General features: G+C 51.4%; 1 protein-coding gene across 12 annotated transcripts in view; it reads right to left on the reverse strand.

The window, feature by feature from the left end:
• The window catches only part of ATP2B2 (ATPase plasma membrane Ca2+ transporting 2), a 378,806-nt gene that overhangs the window by 48,258 nt on the left and 305,415 nt on the right, over positions 1-25,133 (reverse strand). For 10 of the 12 annotated variants that reach the window (XM_041761348.1, XM_041761342.1, XM_041761344.1 and 7 more), the window contains 6 exons: positions 15,495-15,620; positions 13,830-13,862; positions 12,606-12,665; positions 7,464-7,505; positions 6,465-6,623; positions 3,454-3,668 (listed from right to left, as the gene is read on the reverse strand). In XM_041761348.1, the coding sequence (XP_041617282.1) occupies positions 3,454-3,668; positions 6,465-6,623; positions 7,464-7,505; positions 12,606-12,665; positions 13,830-13,862; positions 15,495-15,620 (635 nt within the window). The remainder of the gene's footprint in view (positions 1-3,453; positions 3,669-6,464; positions 6,624-7,463; positions 7,506-12,605; positions 12,666-13,829; positions 13,863-15,494; positions 15,621-25,133) is intronic. The other 2 variants (XM_041761350.1, XM_041761352.1) reach the window with 1 other exon arrangement.

Consider the following 25,133-nt stretch of genomic DNA (forward strand, 5'->3'; position numbering starts at 1 on the left):
CTTTCTTCTTTCTTTCTTTTCTTTCTTTCTTTCTTTCTTTCTTTCTTTCTTTCTTTCTTTCGTCCTTTCCTTTCCTTTCCTTTCCTTTCCTTTCCTTTCCTTTCCTTTCCTTTCCTTTCTTTTATTTCTTTTTCTTTCCTTTTTAAAAAGATTTTATTTATTTATTCATGAGAGACACAGAGAAAGAGGCAGAGACATAGGCAGAGGGAGAAGCAGGCTCTCTGCAGGGAGCCTGATGTGGGGCTTGATCCCAGGATCCTGGGATCACACCCTCAGCCAAAGGCAGATGTTCAACCTACTAGGCCACCCTGGTGCCTGGTTTTCAATGTCATTTTGGTCCCACCAAAAAGAAATAAATTTAGGATAGATATATGTGTTTACAGACATAGGACAGTATCTGGAAAAATGTCAAAACATTAGTGTCATTATTTCTGGGTAGTAGAATTACAGGAGATTTTTATTGACTTCTTTTATTTTTTATTTTTTTTTTAATTTTTTTATTTATTTATGATAGTCACAGAGAGAGAGAGAGAGAGGCAGAGACATAGGCAGAGGGAGAAGCAGGCTCCATGCACCGGGAGCCTGATGTGGGATTCGATCCCAGGTCTCCAGGATCGCGCCCTGGGCCAAAGGCAAGCGCCAAACCACTGCGCCACCCAGGGATCCCTATTGACTTCTTTTAAAACAATCTATAGATTCTAAAAAAATCTATAGATTCTATTTTTTTCTGATTTGAATACATATTATACCTCATATAATACAAATCACAAATTTCTTTTCAATATAGATATACAGAAAAGAAAACAAATCAGCCATAATGCCATCACCCAGAATGGGGGCAGCTTACATACTAACATCTTTTTTAAAAATCTATAACAAAAATGAAATCCTACCAAACATATGATTATGAATTTTCTTGTATTTGCCTTCCTCTCTGTCTTTCCAGCTCCACTCCTAGCTTCTTTGAGGTTCTCAAGCAAGTCATGCAAATGACATAATTCTCAAGGAACTGCCACTCTTAATACAGGCCCTGCTGACACAGTGACCCTATCTGGCAAGGAGGGACATGAAAAGTTGCTAGTGGATGAATTAGGCATAGTTCTAGTCTCTTCCTAGGAATCTGATTTCCTTTATTCTTGCTCCTCATTATAACAATTCTTTATAAAAAGGGCAAAAAAAGAGTGCAATTAAAATAATTTGAATAGCAGTTCATATTACTAAGAAATGAGTAGTGGTAGAATTATATGCTATTGCAGATCTCTCTTATTATAACCTGTGATAACAGGAACACTTAATGTATGTTGAAAAGATGAGCAATAGCAATCTGCAACACACTTTGTGGTTTGCAAAATTCTTCCAAGCTTATTTTCTTGTCTTATGTGACAAGAGGCCTGTGAAATCTTTGAGGATTGTGGTCATCCACTTTGGCAATTGAAAAAGCCATGGTCAAGTGATTTGACCAGGATCACACACCTAATGAAGGGTAAAGCTGAGACCAAAGCCCAGCTCTGTTTAATTTCACAGCCTAGATCATTCCACTGGGTCTCTGCCCATCTGTACTCTCAGAAGAGTGTTCATCTGTTAGGCTTAAGAATATAAGGGTGGTTACTGAGCACTGGTAATGTGGCTGGTCTGACAGAAATGTATGTGTAAAATATGTGCCAGATTCTGAAGGCTTGTTATGAAAAAAGAAATGTAAAATATCTCACTAGTGATTTTTATATTGATTACATGTTAATAATTTGGACATAATAGGTAAATTATATTATTAAAATTGATGTCATCTGTTTCTTTTTACTTTCTTTTTAATATGACTACTAGGAAATTTAAAATAACACATATGGCTCACATTGTGTCTCTGAGTATCATCTCTGTTCTTTTGATGGCGGCTCCAGGGGTAGGTATGCTAGGCTCAGAAAGGGAAGAGTTTGCCTCTCCCGGGTTGGGGTGCTGTACTAAGTTTATCAAGTGACTGTATAAGTAACACTACCTAAGACAGCTGAAGGCATGAGGTGCCAGAGATGCAAACTGCAGAAGGTGGAAAGGCCTAAAAAGATCTCTACATGATCCCCCCAGCTACTTCTGTGTGACTTTCAAGACACCATGAGCTCAGCTGGGTGGCCGTGAGGGTCCCAACTCATGGCTGTGTGAGAATCTCCATCTCTGGGCTCTAGGGCCCCCAAGCTGCACTGTGTTGTGACCTGCTTGGGCTTTGGTTTGTGGGATGGAGTTTCTTCAAGAACCCTAAAACAAGCAGATGATAAGGGCCATATCCTTTACCCAGAGCTGCCACTTTCTGGCACTTGCCTAGAGATCTCTTTTCTGTATGAAATTACATCGGTGAGCCCAGTCCAAATTCCAGTTTGGAAACTGATGCTTGCCGTGCCCTCGGGCAGCTCTGCCAACGTCTCGGAGCCAACGACTTGTCTAGAAACATGCCCAGGCCTCCGTCCTTGCAGGGACATACTGGTATCAGGGGCTCTGGGGACCAGGAGCACAGAGCCCCGCCCTCTAAGGTGGGAAAACCATGGGGCCAAGGGAAGAGAATGAGGCTGTGATGTGAGCCAAGCCTGAAGCACCTATTGAGATGCTCAGCCCAGTGTTCTGGCTCTATGGATGGCCCAGGAACTTGAGGCGTTGGGGCTCTGCCCTCTGGGGAGCACTAGGAATACCACCCTCTCACAGACCCAAGCGTCCATAGTCAGATTTCATGGGCTACCACCCTTCATTAAATTGCTTTTATTTTTATTTATTTATTTATTTATTTATTTATTCATTCTTTTGAGGATTTTATTTATTTATTCATGAGAGACAGAGAGAGAGAGGCAAAGACAGAGGCAGAGGGAGAAGCTCCCCTGTGGGGAGCCTGATGTGGTGACTTAATCCCAAGACTTCAGGATCACGACCCAAGCCAAAGGCAGATGCTCAACCACTGAGCCACCCAGGCGTCCGTAAGCTTATTTCTTCTTAACTTTAGGGAGCAACCTCTGAGATTAGTTGTTGAAGCACCATGGCTTCCACAGGGCTTTGACCACAGGCTTCTACTCACATTTGGTGGGTGGGATGGGGATGGGTTTGCACCTGCATAGTGATGTCTGCTTTTTATGTTTTTTTTTTTTTTAAGTGGAATTGATGATCAATGTTTAAAAATCAAGAGTTTATATTAAGTCCAGGTTTCTGGCTTCTCTGGAAGAAATGTGAAGAGTTGGCAATAGAGGGCTGGGGGGAATGATGGTTGTCCCTGCAGCCGAGAGGTGGCTCTCTGGGTTGCCGTAGGCCATGGACTCCTTGGCTTTGGATTTCTGCATATGTTTCCTCTCCCAGCTTCCAACATGCCCCTTCCTTCTTCTTAGCTATTCTCCCGGTCCCAGCACTTAACCCGCAGGCCACCCCATAGAGCCCCTGCTGGGGGGAGCCAGTCCCAGCTGCACCCTCTGGTCCTCTCCTCCTCACCTTCACCGAGTAGGCCAGCGAGATGGTGACAGCCAGAGGGAGCCCCTCGGGCACGGCGACCACCAGCACCGTTACGCCGATGATGAAGAACTTGACGAAGTACTGCACGTAGACGGGTGTGCACTCGGGTAGCCATGGCTTCTTGTTGACCACGAAGGTGTCCACGGTGAAGTAGAGCACCAGGATGATGACTGTGATGGCCGACATCACCAGACCTGTAACAGGGGTGGGGGGAGACCTGCTCAGGGGCTTTCCAGGGGGGCGGGGGCCCTGGGAAGTGAGATGCAGACAAAACACTGGGCCAGGTGGACCCTAGCTCACACCTCTGCTTGCTCTGTGGCCTGGGGAAGTCCTTGATCTTCACAGAGCTTCAGTCTCCTCGTCTGTGCCATGGGGATGCACGTCTATCTTACGCGGTTTTGTAAGGATTGGTTGCGATGTGTGCATAGTACCTAGCACAGTGCCTGAGACACCTTGGAGATACTCACGAAATGTGTGCTGAGACCATGTGAACTGCTCACATGGTTCTCCCACACGATAATGTTGGTATCATTTAGTAGCTCCTAACTCGGGAATGATGGACACAGCACTAGAGAGGACAGAGTCCCTGCCCTGGGGAAGCTGAGACTCCAGAGGAGGAAGCAGACAAGAAACAGCAAGCACATGGACAAGATCACTTAGACAGGGATGATGCTGTGGAGAAAAACTTCAGGACAACGTGACAGAAAGTGACACGGGCTGAAGATAAGAAAACCAAGGAAATATCCATCGATGGACAGATGGATGAGGAAAATGTGGTATATACATGCAATGGATAGGACTCAGCCTTAAAAAAGAAGGAAATCCTGCCATTTGCAATGACACGGATGGACCTGGGGACATTATGCTAAAGGAGATGAGACAGACACAGAAGGACTCACATGGGGAAGATAGAGTCAAACTCAAGAAGCAGTGAGTAGGAGGTGGACACTTGACGGGATGAGCACTGGGTGTTTTTCTGTATGTTGGTAAGTTGAACACCAATAAAAATTAATAAAAAAAAAAAGCACTAATCAAAAAAAAAAAAAAAAAGAAGCAGTGAGTAGAAGGGTGGTTGCCAGGGGCTGTAGGGAGGGGGTTGGGGAGAGAAAGGGGGTGGGGGAGGGTTGTTTTCCAGTGGGTATAGAGTTTCAGTTATGCAAGCTAAATAAGTTCTAGAGCTTTGCTCTACACCACCAATGTGCTTACAGTGGACAATGCAGTATTGTGTACTTCAAAATTGCTTAAGAGGATAGAACTTCTGTTGAGTGTCCTTACCCCCAAAAACAGAAGACAGAAAAGTCCATGAAAGAACATAGGAATTTTTGGAGTTGGTGGATACGTTTAGTACCTTCCTTGTGGTGATGGCATCATGGGTATGTGCAAATATCCAAAGTCATCAAGATGTACACTAAATTAGTGAAATCTTTTGTATATGAATTGTATTTCAATAAAGTTTAAAAAATAAAAAAAAAATCAACGTGGGCTGACTACTTTAGCTAGGGTGTCCAGGGGAGACTTCCTGGAGGAGATGATACTTGAGGAGATGGGGAATGACAAGAGAGATAAACCAGATTGTGACCTGCATGAAGAGCGTTCCAGACAGAGGAAAGAAGAGGGGGCCCTTTTTTTTTGGATGAGGAAGCTGGGGCCAGTGAGAAGGGACTTATCCAAGGCCACAGGGCAGAGGAGCACTGCAGTGTTAGCAGATGCATGTGGCTACCTGCTTGGATCCCCTGGGATCCCCTTGCCAGCCCCATGTGCTGCAGGTGCTGAGCAGGTATTGCTGAGGCTGTGCACACTTGCAGCCTCTGCCAGAGGAAGTTCACGTTTGAGAGATCAGTCTCCTCATCAGGAAGTGCCTGGGATGGCACCCTGCCCCAATCTGATGGCCAATATTCAATGGTTGAGATGGGGGGTCCAATAGCCCAGCCCCCTTGCTGTGAGGCCAGACAGACACTGTAGAGGTAAGTAGAGGCTGAGATTTCTCCAGAAGGTAGCTGGCTTTTCCCCCTGGCCCTCTTGAGCCTCTTAGTCTTTACAGATCTCACCTGAGAGCACCTGCGCCCCTAAAAATCCTGTGCCCACCCATCTCAGGCTCTGCTTCAGGGAATTAAGCCCAAGAGAGAAAGCAGAGATGGGAAACGAACCTAGAAGTGTTGAAGTCTGAACTCCATTCTTGGCAAGGCTGAGGAGGAGGAAAGAGATGAGCAAGGGCTGTGCCGGCCACGGGTTGTTCTTGGCACCGGGTTCCCTGCCCCCCAGCGCCTGCCTGCCGTGCTGTGGTTCTGTGGATGGAGGAAATCCCTGGGCCCGCAGGTCCCCCACCCCCACTCCAGCTGTGGAGCTTCAGAGCCGGCTCTATCCCCATCTGACAGTCACAGGGGCGGGAAGCCAAGCTCCCAGCAGCCGGGAGCTATCACCAGGCCCCGAGTTTAAATATAGACAGCCAAGCCTGTAATTTGCCTTCCTTTTCCACGCTGCGGTGCCTATAATTAGAGCAGGGAGACAGCCAGGTGGGGAGGCCTTGGTGTTTGCTTTGTCCTTATGCAGGAGGAGAGGCCAAGGCCATGTCAGACGGGCAGGGCACGCCCTGCAGCTGGGCTCTGCTTCCTGGGCCAGAGGGGCCACCACCAGCCATCACCTGGAGCTCCCGGCTCAGTTGAGAATCTGGGCTTGTGCTGAGGCTCAGACAGCAGAGGCTTCTCACTGGGCTCTGGGCGCTGCTCTCAACCTCCTCAATTTTTCCTCAGCACTGCAGCTGGGGTGGTCAGTCTAGAGCCCCCATCCATCCCTGCCTTCCCCTACTCCAACCTACCATTCGAGTGTTTATTGTGTACTGACCCGGGGTGTTGCTGTGGTAGGAAATGGTGGGTCTTAGTGCCCATCTCATGCCTCACTCTGCAGAGCCAGCTTGGGGCAGGGCCCTGCCTGGGGCCCCACTGTGTACCCCACAACCCCCCTTGCACCATCCAGTGTGGCTGCATGCTTACCCGCCTTGCCGATCTGCACAGCCAGCTTCGTGAGTTTGCCCTGTAGCACAGATTTCTCCTTCTTGTGCATGTTGGCCTTTTTTTTGTCATCGGCGTCGCCACCCTCTGCACTCTTGAGGGGCTGCATCTCCATGGCGGCCGCCCCGTCCTGCTGTTTGGCTGCAGGGGCAGAGCACACACAGGCACGCACACACACACACACACACACAGACATGCACACCCAGGTCAGCCTGCAGGGTGGGGATACTGGCACCCACCCTGCCTGCCCAAGGGAGTGTGGTGAGGCATTCACTCCCTTGCCTAGACCCCTGCATGGCTGGCACAGAGATCCTGTGACATGGAGTTTGCCTCTCCCAGCTGGAGACCCTGATCCCAGGGCCAGTGGCTGCCTTGGATCTGGAATCCAAGTGTGGACAGGGAGTGACACAATTCCACCTTGGATTTGCAGTAGGAGTAGGCTGGGGTTCCCTCTGGGCCTGAACAAGCCCACAGATCCTTCCCCATATGGCCCCTCAGCTTTTCCCACTTTAGACAAAACAGATAGGCTTGGACTTCCTCAGTTGGTTCTGGAGTATGTTGTTGGGATATTAAGTGGTTGCCAGACAGGAGGGACCAAAAAGGGGCTTAAAAGATAAAAGAGAGTCTTCCTATCCATGGGTGCCAAGCCCCTCTTCCTTCAGTGCAGGCCTGACTGCTGGGTCTGGGGCCTTACACTCTAACCCCTTCAAGTTAGAAGGATCTCAAAGAACCAGCTTCAAGTCTTCAGCTAGATAGGCAGCATAGATCACAGGCAGGGGAAGAGCTGGCTCACAGGTGAACCCTGTCCTCACGGGTGACAACTCCATTTGGTCTGGCACCACGTGAATCACAGCTACCCCTCCACCCCCACCCCATGTCAGGCACCTGTAGGTGCAAACCTGTCTGCCTTTAGCCTGGCTCTCAGAGCCAGTGGGGAGGGGCCACTGGGATCATAGAAGCCGGTTAAGACAAAAGGGTTACCTTTGCTCTGGCTGGCGTCCACATTGCCATCCTGCATTTTACCTACACGACAAAGAATTTTAACAGACAACAGAGAACAGACAATACATGCTGATCATCACAAAGACATAACAGGGCCATGGACATTCATGTCACGGATGAAGGAAGGGCCGAGCTGACTCTGTCCTTTCACATGGGGACACTGGGGAGGCCTCGAGACAAGAGCAAACCTGGCTACCACATGGGCTGCAGGGTCTGTCCTGATTCTCTGGGGGCTTGGAGAGAAGTCTCAGTGGGAATTATTTCAGCTCTGAGAATCTTACAGATTAAATGACAGCCTTTGAGGGTCAAAGGGACCACAGCTGTCTGGCAGGAAGGAGAGGGGTTCTCAGGTCTCCAGTGATTAATTTGGTCTATGCCTTTGGTGGGCTGAGAGAAGGCAAAGGAAAAGAGAGAGACAGAGGCAGAGACAGAGAAAGGGAGAGAAAGGGAGAGGGAGAGAGAGAGACAGAGAGAGAAAAGGTCTAGAAGGCGAGGGCTTTGGTCAATGTGTTCCTTAATTCCTGGCTCTAGGAGGGATGTATATAGAATTTTACCATTTCTTTTTCCATCTGGAGGAGCACGAAGCCACAGCATGGACAATCTCCTGCCCAGCTCCACTGAGAGTGACCCATCCCAAGGTGGGCAAGGGCTCCCTAGTGGTGGGCTCTGAGGTACCTCAAGTGTGTCCAGAGGGCTTAGAGGGAGTGTTCTGGCTCTCAAGTGGAAGCTGCTGAACCCCCCTCCATTTGGGTCTATGCTCTTTATTCTGAGGTTGACCAGCTCAGGCCCTAGCACATAAGGAGGTCAGGCTGGTGGGCTCTCCTGGATGTCCCCTCCTGCTCTGCCCTGCATGCTAGTGCTGGGGAAAGGGCTGAGTCTGGGGCTTCTCACTCCTTAATCAGGGCTGCCTGGGAGGCCCCCTCCCCACTCTTGGCCAGAGGCTTGTGGGCTGGGTTTGCAGCATGGGAGGAACTGATGGTCACTAGCTGGCAGCTGATACTTGCCTTTACCTGCTGGCACTGCAGAGAGAGGGGTTCCTCCTGTCTCTTGGGCCTGTCCACTGAGCTCACTCAGAGCTCTGCCCATAGGCCTTGCCACCTTGGGAGGAGTCTGAGGAGGTCAGCCACTCTTGGCCATTTGCTGTGAAGATGATTCTCACAGCCCATGTTCTATGAGAACCCACCATGTGCCAGGACGCATGTAGAACCTCCATGATTTCATCTAGTCTGCAGCATATCCCTACCAGAGCACTCCTGTATTGCAGCCACTTACAGAGGAGAAACTGAGGCTCAGAGAGGCAGACAGCCTGCCCGGGTCCTAGGGGGTAAATGGAGAGCTGACCCCAAAGTGTGTCTACGTTTTCATCCCAGCTGGGGAGAAGAGCTATCTTTCAGCCCCTCTGAGCCCAGAGGAGACGCATCAAGGCAGCCCTGGTGGGACTGGGCTCCCGAAACCCCCCTTTGACACCAACTAGCTGTGCAGCTTTACCTCTCCCAGTCTCAGTTTCCACCTCTGTACAATGGGGATGCAACATTCAGCTTCCACAGCACCCGACAGTTGTCTTAGTAATAACCACTTGCCTATTTATCATTTTGTAGTTTGTGAGTGTCATGCTTTGTCAATCTTTCCTGAACACTGCCAGAAGGATGGGAGGGATTCTCATCACTCTCTTTTTACAGATGAGGAAACTGAGGCCAAGGGAGGTTCAGAGACAGCCCTGATTTCTGCAGCATCCTGATGATAACCCTGTGGCTGCCTTACTGGTTCCATAATACTGTCATCACCATTGCCATACCATGTTGTTGTAAGTGACTCAGAGGGGAGAAGTGGCTTTCCTGGATCCCAGCCCCGTGCTATCTCTCCAAGGGAAGTGCAGGGCTGTTCCCACTGCCTCTCACAGCAAAGGGTCAGTGATCCACCCTGGGGGTTGAAAGAGAAGGGCCCCTGTTGCTCTATTGTAAAGTTCCTTTTGCTGGATTAAAAACAAAACAGAAAAAGCCTTTTTAGAACAAATAGGAATGAACTACAATTACTTTTATTTTTTAAAATAATTTTACTAACTAGGCTAAAGGGCACAGCAGGATACTTGGTTTTAGAAGACACAAAGGAGCCTTATTTGCATTGCATATTATCAGATGCAATAGCCCATGTGTGCACCCATTAACCAAGCTAGCAATTTCCTCTTTTATTTCCATAGTGATCACGTGGCCAGAAAAATAATCACCAATGCATATGTTCAAGGGAGGGAGCTGTGTTCTGGGGGTGCTTTGGTGCAGATGGCCTGGTTTCTCAGAAGCAAGGGACTTATTTGGGGCTTTCCTCAGCCAAAGTGGTGCTTGCTTGGCCCCAGAACTATAGTGGGACAGCCAGCTCTGGCTCTGATCTGGCCCAGGAGGGTGGGCTGTTTCAGGGGCCCTGGGATGGGGAGCTAGGGTGGAGACTTGGAGGCCCCTCTGCATCAGATGCCAGATGCAGCTTTGACAAATGGGTCTGTGCTCTTCATGCAGGGCAATGGGCATGGGTGTAAAAACATGTGTGTGGAGGAATCATGGTGAGAGACCTGATAAACAAGTTTTGGGGAGACAGAGCACTAATTAGGTAAACCTGGAGATGTTACTTCTCTTGCCTGTGCCTCCATTTCTTCCCCCATGTCATGTGACAATTTCAACCAAGGCGACGTGTCTGAAAAGCACCACAAAGTGCCCTGTTAATGTCTGGAGTTCAGAGTTATGTATTTACGAATTGTGATTAAATAGTGATATATTAATAAACATAAAAGAAATAATAAAATAATACTGCCGATCATAATGGCTCCAAGATGAATGGAACGCACCCACTTGTAGTTGGGAGGGGGCTCGGGTTGGGTGGGCAGTCGGCCAGCTGAGTGTGTTTTCTATATCTAAATCATCCTAATGTGGTTCAGAGGAAGGAGCTGAAGGAACGGTTAGTTCTCCCGTTGACCAAGTCTCAGCCTGGCACCTCTTAACCTTTAGTGCATTCCGGCCTGGAGCCTGGAGAACTTAGTAGAATGCAGATTCTTGTTCAGTGTGTCTGGGGTGAAGCCTGAGGTTCTGCATTTCTAATAGGCTCCTAAGAGATGTCTAGGCTTCCGGTCCTCTGATTACAGTTTGAGTAGCAATGGCTTAGAGCACTGTTTCCCAAAGTATATTTCAGAGACATACCAATCCCACAAGATTCAGGAAAGGTCCTGCAGCCAAATCAGCCTGGGAAGCCCTTCACGGCTAATTTTCCACTATATACCAGCACATTCAAGGTTCTAAGTCCCGCAATGAGGAAGAGACTAATTCTGTCCCATGGTTCTGAAACATCTTTGACCACAGGATCCTTTTCTTGGGGGTAGGACCTCTTAATATCCCTGTGAAGTTTACAAGACCCACTCCTTCGGGACATCCTGGATCAGGAAGAGAAGTGTGCACTTTAGAGCCAGCAGGCCTGGGTTCAAATCGCAGCTCTGCTAATTTTTTAGTTCTATGACCTTGGGCTAGTGTCTTGATCTCCCTGAGTTTCAGTCTCCCTATCTTTAAAGTGGGGACAATAAACTGTGTATGATTGGGTTGTCATGAGGATCAAATGAGGCCATGAGCATGAAATGTTCGCAAAGTGCCTGGTGAAGAGTAGGTGGTCAAGTTCCCTATCTTTCCTGCAGTTTTTCTCAGGATACTAGGGGTTTTCTGCTACAGTTTGGAAGTGAAGCTGCCTTTTTTTGGGACCGACCAGCCTGGATGCAGTCTATATGTTCCCGAGCCCAGTAGGCTCATTGCTCTAGGGGAAGCAGAAGGCCAGCTCCTGTTCCCTTCTCCCCCTGCCTGGGTTTGCCTATATTGGTTCTCCCTGTCATCCCTCACTTCCCCTCCCTGATGCATGACACCTCCCACACCCCAAGCTGTTCGCCTTTCTCCTCCTGTGCCTGAAATAGACCCACACTCAAATTAGCAAGGCACAGCTCACAGAAGTGTCTTGCTTGGACTCTGACGTCTACTAGGTGCTTCCATCATTAGACACTTTGAATGCAGGTGGCTCAGCCAGAGGTGTGGAGCAGGGGATGAGACTTTGAGGTAGGACAAGATCTCCACCTCTTCCAGGAGTGATGAGGAGTAAATGACATAATAGATGAGAAAACCCACAGCCCCGTGCCTCCTATGCAGCGATGCTGCAAGAAAGGCTCTCCTCCCCCCTTCAATTCCCTGGGGCAACAGTTTTATGATCAAGCCCTACAGCTCAGCCTGGGTGACTATCATGCTACTTCATTTGGGGACAGGGGAGCTATCTGAGTACACAGAAGCCTTGTCACTCTGAAGGCGGGAGGGCAGAGAAATAAGAAACCCTCTAAAGGCTTGGAGGCAAGTGAATGGAATTCCTTCTTGCCTGTGGGTAAGGAGGTTAAAATGCAGACCCCAGCTACTGTGGCAGCCCCCCACTGCCACCCTAACCCTCAAGGGGCCCCATAAGAATGCAGAGACTCAGGAAAAATGCTCTAGCACAGGCAACAGCAGGAAACACCAGGCCACCTCCGAGGGACAGAACCAGGCCCGAGCCCAAGCGAGCCCCCTGCCCATTCACTCCGTGAAAGAGAAGAGGAAGACATGTTTGTCAGTGGCTCAGCCATGCTATGGGGTGGGGCCAAAGAGCTGAACCCCGGCCTGGGTCCCCCTGCCTCAAGGAAAATCTTCCAGTCAAGGACTGGAGCCTTCACCAGAGACCCAGATGCCAGCTTCAGCCCAGGTCCTGACCCCAGGCCTTCTTCCCCAAGCTAGGGTCAGGAATGTGCTTAGGAGAGGGCCACGCCGGGTGGGATGCTGCTTCTTGGGAGCCAAATCTGAAACCCAGGTGATGTCCCTCTTCTGGGCTCCATTGGGGGTTACGGGCCCAGCAGGACCAGTGCCATTTTGGCAGCCCGCAAGTGGGCGTGGAGCTGATTCCCCGGTGGTGGCTTCTCTCTTAAGCGCCTGCCCCACGTGGGAGGATGACTGTCCCAGAGCTGCCCATGCACATCCAAGATCTGTGCAGTCCAGAACAGGGAGAGGCAAGCCCAGAGTTGGGGGTGGAGGAGAGAGAGATGCCCATCCAACCGAGACCGAGAGCTCGCCATCGGAGACGTACCATTGACTAGGCTGGCATTTGCACTATCTGCAGCATTTGAACCTGCTGCACCATCGGCCGCTGCAGGGGTGGGAGGGATGGAAAATGCAGTGTGTCACAATGGAGAAAAGCAACAATGCAGAACAGCAACAACAATAAAGACATGAACCAACTTGCAGGAAATAACATGACTATATTCTTAAAAAAAAATCTCCGTTGGAAATCAGGAAACTCAAATTTGGGGGTGGAGGTGAAATGTTCCCATAGAGATGCCATAAAAATCAGGGAAAAAACTCAGACATGGAGGGTCTTTGAAATAAAGCATGGCAGATGATCAACGTGGTTAGGTAGGATGGCACCATTCTGTGCTAAGGTCTGGGCTGATGCACCCGCCTGGTAATGCCCATCAGGCAGGTCCCCACCAGAGAAGCTTCTATTAGAGGGCAGCTGGCTGCCTGTCAGGGCCAGAGGGACCCATGGCCAAGAGTCATTTCCAAACATTCGACAACCAGTGCAGGACAGGCACCAGCCATTCTGATTGAGTATTTGTCATGACCACCATCGCTGCGTCCCAGAGGAACATCCAGCGGTGGTGGTGACTCAGGATTCAAACCCTTGACTCAGGCCACTGCCCATGGCCACCTCCTCCTTCCTAACCAGCACTCTAAAGATCGCCTTGGTTACCCCTACACAAGATGCCCCATCATTTAATTGGTGACATCAAGCATGTCACACTTTGTGCATGGGACAGAGTACTGGCAAGTTTCCCTTAGTTTAGAAATTAAAAATGATGTGAGATAGTCAAACTCACTCTGGTTGTTCTTTCCTGGGGTGGGGAAGTGGGTTTTGTGGGAAGGGGAGGGAAGAGACACCAGCAGGTGAGGTGCACATGCTATGTGGGGAGGGGCAGCCAGGACAGGCTCTGCAGGTTGTGCACAGGACAGCAGGGCTGTGGGGTCACATGGTGGTGAGTGGGGCCCTGCACACTGGTGTGTGGGGCTGAGGCCAGTGTGGAGATGGTGGTAGTGCCATGTGCATTGGCTGGCAGGGTAAAGCACTGGAAGGGTAGAGGGAGGTGCTGGGTCCTCCGGTGGGCCTGGCAGCACGTGGGGGCACAGTGGAGGGTCTGGTGGGTCAGGGAGCCTCCTCCAGCTGTGTGCTGGTGGTCTAGGGCCAGGGCTCAGTGCTCAAAGGCTGCTGCTATTTCTAAAGGTCCCATCTACCCTGAGGGGTGTCTTACTGTACCTGGTAGCTGAAGGCCATCCCCCTTCTTCACACCTGTGTGATGATTTTTGAGACATGTTAATGAAGGAGAAGCACATACAGCCTCATCTGCACGTGCACGTGTACGCACATTCACACACACACACACACACACACACACACACACACACACGGCTGCACGCCTGCAGTCATCCTGAAATGGGGGCCTGCGATTGGCAGGCTCTATGCAATGTCCCTGGTGGAACTGATGGGATGGGAGTGCAGAGGGGGCCCAGCCCCAGCCATGCTGCTCATGGGGGCTGGAGAAGCTGGGTGGCCCCGTATCTTCCTCTGCTGTGTCCCCCCACATCCCACTTCTTTCCTCTACACTGACACTCCCATCACACTGGGGTGCAGGTGTGTGTTCAGCAAAGGACTCTACATGTGCTTTAGGGCAGGAGAGGCCTGTCTTCCTACTGAAATCTTTGAGAACACAGATCTGGCTTCTGTCCCTTACCCAGGCCCCAAGGAGGCCTGCCTCACCTGCTATACCCTGCTCACTGCCCGTATCTGCTCAACTGTCTGCACCCTGGTGCCAGAGCTGGCCACAGTTTCTATGACACTGTGTGGACACTGTCCTGATACCCTCTGGGCCTCTCGATTAGGACCGTGTCCTTAGTTTCAATCTCAGCTGTCTCCTGGTTCTTCTCTCCAGCCTCTGGACTTCCCAGATGACAGCTCAGCTTCACTATTCCTGCTGGTGAGGCTGTCATAATCTTAGGGGGGCTCCTCCAGAAAATGGGGTATTGCCCTTGGGAACACTTAACTTTTGGTTATGACTCAGGCTCTGTGTCTGGTTGGCTGCAGATTGCTGGAGGTAGCAGGGTTGCCCTTAAAACTCAAGCACGGGCCATCTATATTCTCTCTCCTTCCCCTGGACCCCAGATGTTCTGGGTGTGGGGGACACTCCTCTGGAGCTTGAGGAAGGAGACTGAAGATATCAGAGGGGGCTGTCCCTGAGATTGGGCATAGGTGTTGGGTAAGGAGCTGGCCATGCTGGGGACAGGGGTCTGGCCTTTGGGTCTGGGCCTGGCCTGATGGAACTTAGGCTTTTTGTGTCTTCTGAGCATCCCTCCCTCTGCTCTGAGAGGCACTTGTAGCCCAGGCTACTGGCCTGTTGCCTTGAGGGGGAGCCCAAGGAGTAGGAATCTTGTTTCCAAGGTGGAAGGGAAGCTAGAACCCAGGCAAAGTGGCCACTCTGGGGAACTACAAGTTTGGTCACCTTTCCTAGAATCTCCTCTGCCCACATCCGGTTGGAGTCTGGGCTGGGGAAGGGTAGGGGTTGTAGCTCTGCTCTGTGGAGTGGAGAATACGGTAGGAGTGAGCGCAGGTGGGGCTTTCTACTCCATATCAGGGTTGATGATGGGACCAGGTCACACTTGAGGCTGGACACTGAGCCTGGCCTGGGGGGAGGGTCCTCCATGACATGACGGAACAGACAGAGACTGGGACAAGACCCTGGAGATGGAACAGATAGAGTCCTCCTGGCCAAGCAGAGCCTCAAGGATGCAGGAGGCGGCTGTTGGCACAGGGTGTGGACATAAAAGGCACTCAAGAACTATTTTGTTGAGTGAATGAGTAAACAACAAAAAAAAAGTGACCCGAAGAGCTCTTCTCCCAGTCTGTGGGGGGGGGGGCTGTGCTTACCTTTCTTGTCTTTCTTCTCTTCCTCCTCACCACCAGCCCCCAGCAGGGTGAAGATGATGCCAGTCTGAGAGTTCACACCCACAGCGGTCACTACCATCCGTCCAGAGCCCTCCATCACGTGGGTCCCTGGGGAAGGGGACAAAAGCCAAGTTACCGCTGCTTGAGTCCAAGCCCCCTCCCCCAAGGAGTGCAAGGAACTAGGTCCCAGAAAGCTCCTGGCTCTTTGCCTGCCGAGGCCCTGGGGTACTGCCCACGGTCAGGGTGCAAACGATGTACGTGTGGTGGATCCTCTGAGTTCACTTTGGGACAGGGCTGTAATGGGCTACACCTCACTTCTCTGGCCGACCACCTGCTACCTTCTCTTGGAGAGTCACCTCCCCACTTTGTCCTAGATAGGACTGGACAGGACCACTTATAAAGGGGTCTGCTCCCTCCTAAAGATCTGGGGAAGAACTCCCTCTGTGACCGTGGAAGAGAAGACAACGGCATCTTTATTTCACAAATGCCTAGCCGAAATTTAGCATTTCCACCTGCTATGAATATGGGCAACAAACCCCAGGAGTGCTAGTGGCCCACAATGCGATTACATGCATTACAAATAACACAGGTTCTTTGCCATATGACTTTACAGTTGTTGCGATCATTTTTGTTCATCCTGATTTTACAGGCACAGATGTTATTAGCCTACCCACTGGACCTTGTTATCAGTGTGCTGACAAAGAAGCACCTATATGGCTCTCTCACACATTATTATTTTCACTATTTCAATGTAATTGGCCTCCTTTGTGATCCAATATTTTCCATTTTATGCGTTTTATTTTTTTTTAAGATTTTATTTTCTTATTCATGAGAGACATACAGAGAGAGGCAGAGACATAGGCAGAAGGAGAAGGGAGCCCATTGTGCGATTTGATCCCAGAGCCCTGGGATCACATGCTGAGCCAAGGGCAGACACTCAACCACTGAGCCTCCCAGGTGCCCCTATTTTATGCATTTTAAAGCTTTATTCCAAGTAGGGGTGGTACATGATGACACTAGACTTCCCCAGGCTCTATGTTGCAATAAAACCCCTTTTGCAGAATTTTAGGATTTTCAAACTGGGTTTTAAAGGGCCCTGGAATTCTTTTGAGGGGCAGGAGGGTCAGCCGTGGGGGTGGGGGAGGCCTCTCCTCAGAGTGGCTCCACTTTTATTCCTATTTAGGGTTTCTGTGTCAGCTGCTGTTTGACATGAGAGCCTGGTTGCTACTGTTATAGAGACCCCTCCAACCTCTGCGTGGGGCTCAGGGGGCAAGAATCTTGGAATCTTGTCCAAGATTCACTTGGGGGGGTTTGTGCCAGGGTGAGTTTAAAATGCAAAGGTAAATCTGCTGAAAAACGTGCAACATACACACAATGGATTATTATTTGACCTTAAAAGGGAAGGAGATTCTGACACAGGCTACAGCATGCATGAGCCTTGAGGACATTATGCTCCGTGAAATATGCCAGATGCAAAAGGCTAACTACTGTGGATTCCACTACGTGAGCTCCGCAGACCAGTAAAATTCACAGGGACAGAGAGCGGAATGGTGGCTATAGGGGCCGGGGAGGGGGGCCTTCGGGGGGTGACTCTTCAATGGCTCTAGAGGTTCGGTTTTGCAGTATGAAGAGTGCTGGAGGTGGATGGTGGTGATGGTGGCACAACAGTGTCAATGTCCATAATGCCATGGACCTGCATACTTAAGAATGCTTAAAATGGTAAATTTTATGTGTTTTTTACTGTGCTAAAGAGTTGGGAAAAAACAAACAAACAAACCCGCTGAAGCTACAGCCTCACTGGAGAAACAAGATGAGCCCCTGGGGCAGGGGGGCAGCTGGGACCCAGCCCGGGAAGTGGACGGCCGCTATGGCGATCCACTTCTCGTACAGACGCAGGCACAGCCAGCCCTCTATCCTCAGGCTGGTGCTGGGGATGCATCACCGTGTCCTAGGGGCTGTCACAGACCCACAGACCACTCACAGAGTCAGCCCGCATGGTCTGTCGGGTGTCACCTGCAGTGGTGACAGGCACCCCTGGGGAGACCCCCTAGGCCTGCCAGCAGCCCCTCTATTTAGTAAAGAATCCAGGTAAGTGAATTTGCACCTTTAGGCACCCACTTCTTAAAAAATTTTAAATTTAAATGTTATCCACCCTGGATAGAAATGTGTTTCCTTCTCCAACAGAGAGGGAAGCATCTCAGGCCATCCTCAGGCTGCACAGGAGGAACCAGACTGGGGCTGAGGGCCCTCATGACTTGCCTCTTCTTCTTCTTTTTTTTTAAAGGGTTTTATTTATTTATTTGAGTGAGAGAGAGCATGAGAGTACGAGCAGGGGGAGGGGAGGGGCAAAGGGAGATGGAGAAGCAAACTCCTCACTGAGCAGGGAGCCCGATGTGGGGCTCGATCCCAGGACCTTGGGGTCATGACCTGAGAACCACCCAGCACCCTGATGACTTGCTTCTTGAACCCGATTCTGCTTTTTTACAGTTTTCCTTCTTTTCCCTCCAGAGTAATGGTCACTTCTCCCTGTTTTCAGGGTAATTTGTATCTAGCGGTCTTCTCTCTGTTTTCCAGGTTGCTTCAGACTTGAAGTCTTGGTCAATAATTCAGAATTGTATCTCAATGCACTTTCCTCAAGCAAACAATCTATTTTCAATTTTCAAAAGGTTTTACCCACTCCTCCTTTTTTGTTCTAGCACTTGAGTGATAGCCTGTGTGTGCATGTGTGAGTGCCTAAGTGTATGCATGTGTATGTGTGCTCATGTGTTTGTGTGTGTTCTAGCCCCTTACCCTCTAAGATCTCATGATTGCAACATGCTTTACAGACAGACAGATGGACACTCTCCAGTGAGTTCCTTCCTGGCGGGTAAAGGTTGGTCCAACTGTGTGTACATGAGTAAGCCAAGTCATAAAGGCTCCCAGAGTGGGCACGAAGCCTGGTGAGTTGTAACAAGAACCCAGATGTTCAGATGGCTCCTTGTTTGTTCCCAGGATGGAAAGACAGTGCTCTTTTGTCTCTGGGCAGGGAATGGTGGGGACCACAGGATGACCTCCGACACTGACTGCAGGTGGAGCAGCCCACGTACACCCTGGAGCCCATCTACTTGCCCACGGGGCACAAACTGGGAGAACCAGGCCCACAGACAGGACCTTGGTAATTATAACTTGCTGACAAGATTTCTCATGCACTGGCTCAGCTTGTGTGGGGTGGGTGGTGCACTTTTAACTCTCAGCTATATTAGACAGATGAGGAGCCTGGGACCCGGAGAAGTCATGTGTATGTGGGTGTCCCAGGTCTTTCAGGGTGAGGAACACTCTGTGCTGATTCAAAGCGCAGACAGCAGTGGCCAGAGCTGACCCCTGCAGGACACCTCCTGTGTGCCAGTGTGGCATCGAGCTAAACCGTTCACACACCGTCATCTCATTAGTCCTCACCCTGGCCCTGGCTTTACAGGGAAAAGTGGTTTGCCCAGAGTTACCGGCTGGTGTGGGTGACTCTCCCCTGTCTCTTTGTCACATACCAGGCCTCACCTCAGGAAGCCAGGCCCTCACACCCTGGTCTCAAATACATTCTGAAAAAATCTGCTCTGTCTGGGTGGTTATGTGGAGGCTGGTCTCCAACTCCCCAGCCCTGAGCAGGATGGAAAAATACACAGGGGGCCAATTTCCACGCAAGATAATCAGACCCAAATCACCTTCTAATCTAATCGCTCCCATCACAGCAGGGAGCAGGAGGCAGAGGGGAGGGAGGAGGAAGCCAAGGAGGCAGCCTCTGGCCACAGTGTGGGACATGGGGACCTGGGGACACAGGGTGAAGATATAGCACATGCCTTGCTCAGCCTTAGATGAGCCTCAGGGTGGTCCTCCAGGCCCCAGCACTAGATGGGTGTGGGTTGCTGGGGGCATCACACCCCCTCTGTGCCCCAGCAGTGCCCCCTTGCCCCTGGCCATGGCTCTAATCACTGTCCCCCAGCCCAGACACTCGGTAGCATCTCCAAAGTCCAAATGCCTTTCAGCACATCCTTGGTGAGACCCCAGCCTGACCTCCTACTCCCGTAGGAGCACACAGCTCACTAAAGATCTGTGGTTAGTCCTTCACCTTTGCTCACATGGTTACCCCCTCCTGAGTGTCCTTTTCCCTGCTCTGGCCCCAAACCTCCTCTTCTAGGCTGGGGATGAAGGGTCCTCGTAGGTGGCCTTTTCTTTCTTTCTTTCTTTCTTTCTTTCTTTCTTTCTTTCTTTCTTTCTTTCTTTCTTCTTTCTTTCTTCTTTCTCTTTCTCTTTCTTTCTTTCTTTCTTTCTTTCTTTTTTTTATTAAAGATTTTATTTATTTATTCATGAAAGACACACACACACACACACACACACACACACACACACACAGAAGCAGAGACACAGGCAGAGGGAGAAGCAGGCTCTACGCTGGGAGCCCAATGTGGGACTTGATCCTGGGTACCCAGGATCACACCCTGGGCCAAAGGCGGAGCTAAACCACTGAGCCACCCAGGGATTCCCCGTAGGTGGCCTTTCTTGATCTCCACCAGGGGACTTCATCTCTCTCCTCTGATCTGCCCCCCACCCTGCAGTTTCCCCTGGGGGTGCTTCCAGACCTGGCTATCCCCCCAGACTGTGAGCTTCTTGAGGGTAGGTTCTGAGTGCGTCTCCCCTTAGCAGGCCCAGTTGTAGGTGGAACTCCAGCACATTTTTTTAACTGCTACTTCTTTTCTTGGTATTTTCCCTAGTGGGTACGTTTGACATTTAGGGTGGAGAATCTCCACATGCCTCATAAGCCATCTTTATGGTTTTGCAAAGGGTCAGATTCATCCCAGCCTTGCACTCTTCCCCACCCCTCCCTGGGCTGTCCCCTCCCCCTCCCGGGACCTCAGAGCCTGCTGCCCCTCCTATTGGAGGAAGAACTGAATGCACCAGGTCACCCCTGCTGCAATCGCACACCAACTTCAGAATACCTCTCAAGGGATGATGTTTGACCCTAAGGGCTGCAGTTCTAATGGTAGAACCAATTCAAGGTTGATTGACTAAACCTCCCAAAGGAAAACTATAGAGTCTCTGGGTAGCGCCAGAGGTGAGAACCCTTCAGGTGTGAGGGGGCCCTCAGAGGGTCTTGCACCAAGACCTCGATGTCCATGGTCCCTTGGCACCATCCTAGAGCCCCCACCTGGTCCAGTCTCATGAGCCCCTCAGAATACACGAGCACAGGGGGCGGGTAGATGGACAGTGCTCTGGGCCGAGGGGTGGGTGGAACCCGGGAACCAGTCTGGTGTCTGCTTCGGATTTGCTGTGCGACCCAAGGCCAGCCCTCTCCTCTCTGGCCTGCAGTCTGTCCTCTGTAAAACAGGGAGTTCTAACTTACGTCATCATCTCTCAGTGATGAAGTCTAGGCAGCGAGGGTCCCAAAGAGACAGGGTCACTCCTGGGTGGGGTAGGGCACCTGCCATGAAAACACTGCATCTCGGGAGTTTGTATCTTGGTTCAGATGGGGCCAGTAGAGGCCTGTGCAGTCAGAGTGACCGGGTGTGACGTCTGTGGCCTGGGGCCACACTTGTTCACTTGATGGACAGATGTGGTGGGATGCCAATGGGGTGCCAGGCTCTGGGGCCCAACGGGAGGTCCCGGCCCTCTAGGAGCTCTCAGTGTAGTTGGGGCCGAGGAGAGCAGACAGGAGCATGGATCACCACCACCACAAGACAACAGAGACCCAGGACCCAGTGGACTGGCGGGGGGCACAGCCCAGGCAAAGGTGAGGAGGTGGGACAGTGTGATGGTGGCAGATACGCTGGGCCGAAGCTCAGAGGCGTGATGGGAGGAGCAGGAGAGAAGCTGGGCCGTGGAATGGAGAGCTGAGTGGAGGGCTGCAGAGTTGGGTCTTGGTGTTCACTGGGGAGACATGGGAAGTATTTCTGGGGCAGGGAGGGGGAGCATTAATATTTAGTGAGTGGGTCCCTTGTGCCAAGTGCTCTCTGAGCTACTTCTTCCACATGGTGGTCATTATCACCCTGTGGGTGACCATTGTCACTCCCATTTCACAGACGGGGAAGCAGCCCAGGGAGGTCATCCCTGCATCCAGCCTGGGGGGGTGGAGCCGAGGTGGACTGGGGGTGTGGCACCAGTTCTTTCCACCTTGCTGGGAGGGTTTATGAGCAAAGCTGGAGGCAGAGATGTTTGGGACCACCCTGAGGAGCGAGATGGAGGCAGGAGAACAGACGGGGAGCTGCATCAGCCACCCAGCAGCCATCCATCCAGGATAAGAGAAAGGCGCTCGGGCCCAGGGAACGCTGTGGTTCCCACCAACCAGATGGCATGTCCTGTCCCACCTGAACCTTCATCTCCTCCCCACACAGGGAGTTCCGTGGCTTTTGATATGGCAGTGGAGGTTGGGTCAGGACCTTCTTAACTGCTGGCTCAAGGGCCATCTCTGCCTTGGACTGGCTCTGAGGAGCAGGAGGTGGTCCCCACCTGGTCCAGATGTTGGCTGTCTCGGGCCCAAGGCCCCATGCCGCAGCATGTGGGGTACACTGAGCTGCCGGTGGCAGAGCTGGAGGGGCCTGATTTTACAGAATGGGGCTTCTGAGCCCAGAGAGGGCTGCCTGAGGTTGCACAGTATACATGAGGCACAGGTTGGGGCTTGAACCTAGGCTCCTTACTCTCCTGGTTTTGACTTCACAGGCCTCTTTCTGGACAGGAGAGGGGAGAGGTCATACCTCCTAAAAGGTCTCTTTCTGGGGTTAGAAATGTGAAGAAGGGCTAAAGACTATTTCTGGAAATTCTTATCTGCCTCCAGGCACAAGCACCAAGCAAAGCCAATGCAGTTCTCAGCCCAGGAGCGGTTCCCTCATCATTATTGTTATCAACACAGTTAATAACAGTAATAACACATGCTTGCAGAGCACCAGACAGTTGGCAAAGCGTTTCAGGACCCACAAGCCTGTCCCCCTCACAACAGCCCTGTGAGGTAGGTTTGGTGCAAGTACGACCCCAAGCCCCTCCCCTCTCCGTGGCCTCTCTGGCTCAGAGAGGTCGAGTGGTGGCCCAGGGTCACACAGCTGTGAGTGGTAGAGCCGGGACTTGAACCCGTGCTCTATCCACTACACCCCGCTGCCTCTCATGGAGAAGAGGCAGGGTAGTGTAATGGAGAGAGCGCGGGCCGAGCGGCAGACTGGGCCTTCCTGCAGTCACGGTGTCGTCCTAGGCTCCCTGGAGGCGGCAGCAGTGGTGGCAGGTCCGGCTCTCCGTGCCTGGCCTTCCGCTTGGCAGGCAGGGCGGGCAGCAGGCCAGAGAGGGTCTACCGATGTCCTGTGCAACTTCGTGCTGTTAATGCTCTGGTTTGAAGGGGGATGGAGGTGGGTGGGGGGGTCCTGCTGGGGGCTGAGCCAATGGGCCTACTGGAGCTAGGCTTTCCTGCTTTTGGGGACAACCCCCACCCTGGCCCCTTGGCTCCACCTAGATGGTGCTTAGTCATTGGGAAACCAATGGAATTTACTATAAATGCTCCAAACAGGCCTTGCTGCTGGGATGCAAAGTCATAGGGTTCTCAGAGGCCAGCGTGCGCTTGGAGGCTGTAGGAGGAGCTTGGGGTTGGGAGGCTGGAGGGCTGGGGTCTCACTCTGGCCCTGTCTTATGGGGCGCTTTACACTCTTGCTCTGGGTCTCAATTTCCGCAGCTGCAAATTGAGACCAGGCCAGGGTTCTCTAGGGATCTGCAAATCTCCTGGAAGGCTGCAAAGTCACCAGTCTGGGCATTTTTTTTCTCATAAGAGGGGGACCACTGCTTCCATGGGATTCTCACAGGGATTCAGGACCCAGGGGCATTAGGCACCGTTTGTCTTAATGAAAGGAAGCTGTTGCATTAAAGGAGGTTAAAAGGGGTAAGACATGTAGACGCCATATGGCCAGGAGGACACTGTGGGGACAGTCGATGGACATGAATACGTACAGAACCTTCTGGTAACAGTATTGCATCAACTTTGTGTTTCCTGCCTTGCTAACTGTCACACATGAGCTTATCCTTTTCTTAGGAGATGCACCTGCAGTGTCAGGGGGCAAAGGGCATCACGACTGCATGACAGAGTGTGGCTCCTGAGAACAAATGGGGCAAAATGGTAACAATGGCTGAATCTGAAGGAAGGGCATTCAGGCATTCTTTGTATAAGTCCTGCAACTTTTCTGAAAGTTTGAAATTATCTTCAAGTAGAAAACTTAAAAAAAAAAAAAAAAAAAAGAGGCCCCGGTGGTCAGAGTTTGTACTCTAGGGTTCACCCATATGTTTCTTGATCCACAGAGGCTTTTAAAAAAATGGGAATTTCCTGCCAACAGTTAAACATGCAAATATGGGTTGGTCCTAGATTTGGAGATGGTCCATGCAAATCTGGGTTCAGGCTCCCCTTGCACAGTGAACATGGCAGCCGTACCAGGGCTAGGGCACCTCTGCGGGCAGCAGTGAGAAGCAGTCTCTCTTGGTTTGGTGCCCATGCTCTCCCTGCCCGACCCCGTGCATATGGGGCCTCGTGACTCCTGAACGTTGTCCTCTGGCTGGTCGGAGGCTACCTCCGTCATGGGCCTGTGTCTCCCTATCCATCCTAGGAGATGAGCTCCAGGCTTCTTGGCTTTTCTTTACGCCTTCAGCACTGGGGACCCCTGAGTCTTTCTGAAGGCTGGTCTGTCCCCATTTGTCAGACAGGGAGACTGAGGACTAGAGGGGCAGAGGTCACAGCTGGAGCCAACAGAGGTCTGGAACCTGGGTGTTCTGCTTCCAAATGCTATGCTTGTTCCACACCACATGGCACCTCACAGCAGTACCATTTACAAAGGACGGCACATGCATCCATGCATGTGGTCCCCACAACAGCCCTGTGGGGTAGGCGGGAGGAAGGGCCCCCCAGCGACTCCCCAATGGCACAGACATCCGCATGGGGGCTAATGGACCTGTCCAGGGCTCCAGGCTGGGCATGGCTGGGCCAGCTGACCCAGCACCAGAGTGTTCTCTGCCTTCCTGTAGGCTAAACCAGTGTGCCAGACACCATGAGGGGGTTCCTGAACCACCATGAGGTCCATGCAGGTGCCCCTAGCCAGATCCCTCTGTCTCTCGCAGGGATCCTTCATATGGAAGGCCCAGCAAGACCTCCCAGCACAGGGAAAGCATCTGAAGTGTCTGTCATGCCCAGAAACGAGCATCCAGAGGGTAGTCATCCAGAGTTCAGAGCACCAGGGAAGAGAACAATCAAGGAAAATGCCCTGGAGGAAGTAGGCTCATGCAGGCTGAAGGTGGGGAGGAGGTGGGGGAGAGCTCAGATTGCAGGAGAGGGGAAAGGTTCAAGATGAGAGAAGAGAGGGGCAAACAGATGCTTTGACACAACCTCATGAGCTGGGGTCACCTTGTTCAACAAGTGAGGAAGTAGAGGCACAGACAGGGTAAGAAGCTTGTCCAGGGTCTTCCAGCAAATGACAGCAGTAGGGATTTGAACCCAGACCTTTCACCCCCCAGGTCCAGGGTCCATCTGAGGAACGCAGAGGGGAACCAACCTGCTGTGGGCCCCCACCTGGCAGCACTGGGCCAGGCAGGGGCTTCACCTACACCATATACCAGGGGAGCCCTACTGTCCTCACA

Source organism: Vulpes lagopus, chromosome 7 (assembly GCF_018345385.1).
Source record: "Vulpes lagopus strain Blue_001 chromosome 7, ASM1834538v1, whole genome shotgun sequence".
Taxonomy (NCBI): domain Eukaryota; kingdom Metazoa; phylum Chordata; class Mammalia; order Carnivora; family Canidae; genus Vulpes; species Vulpes lagopus.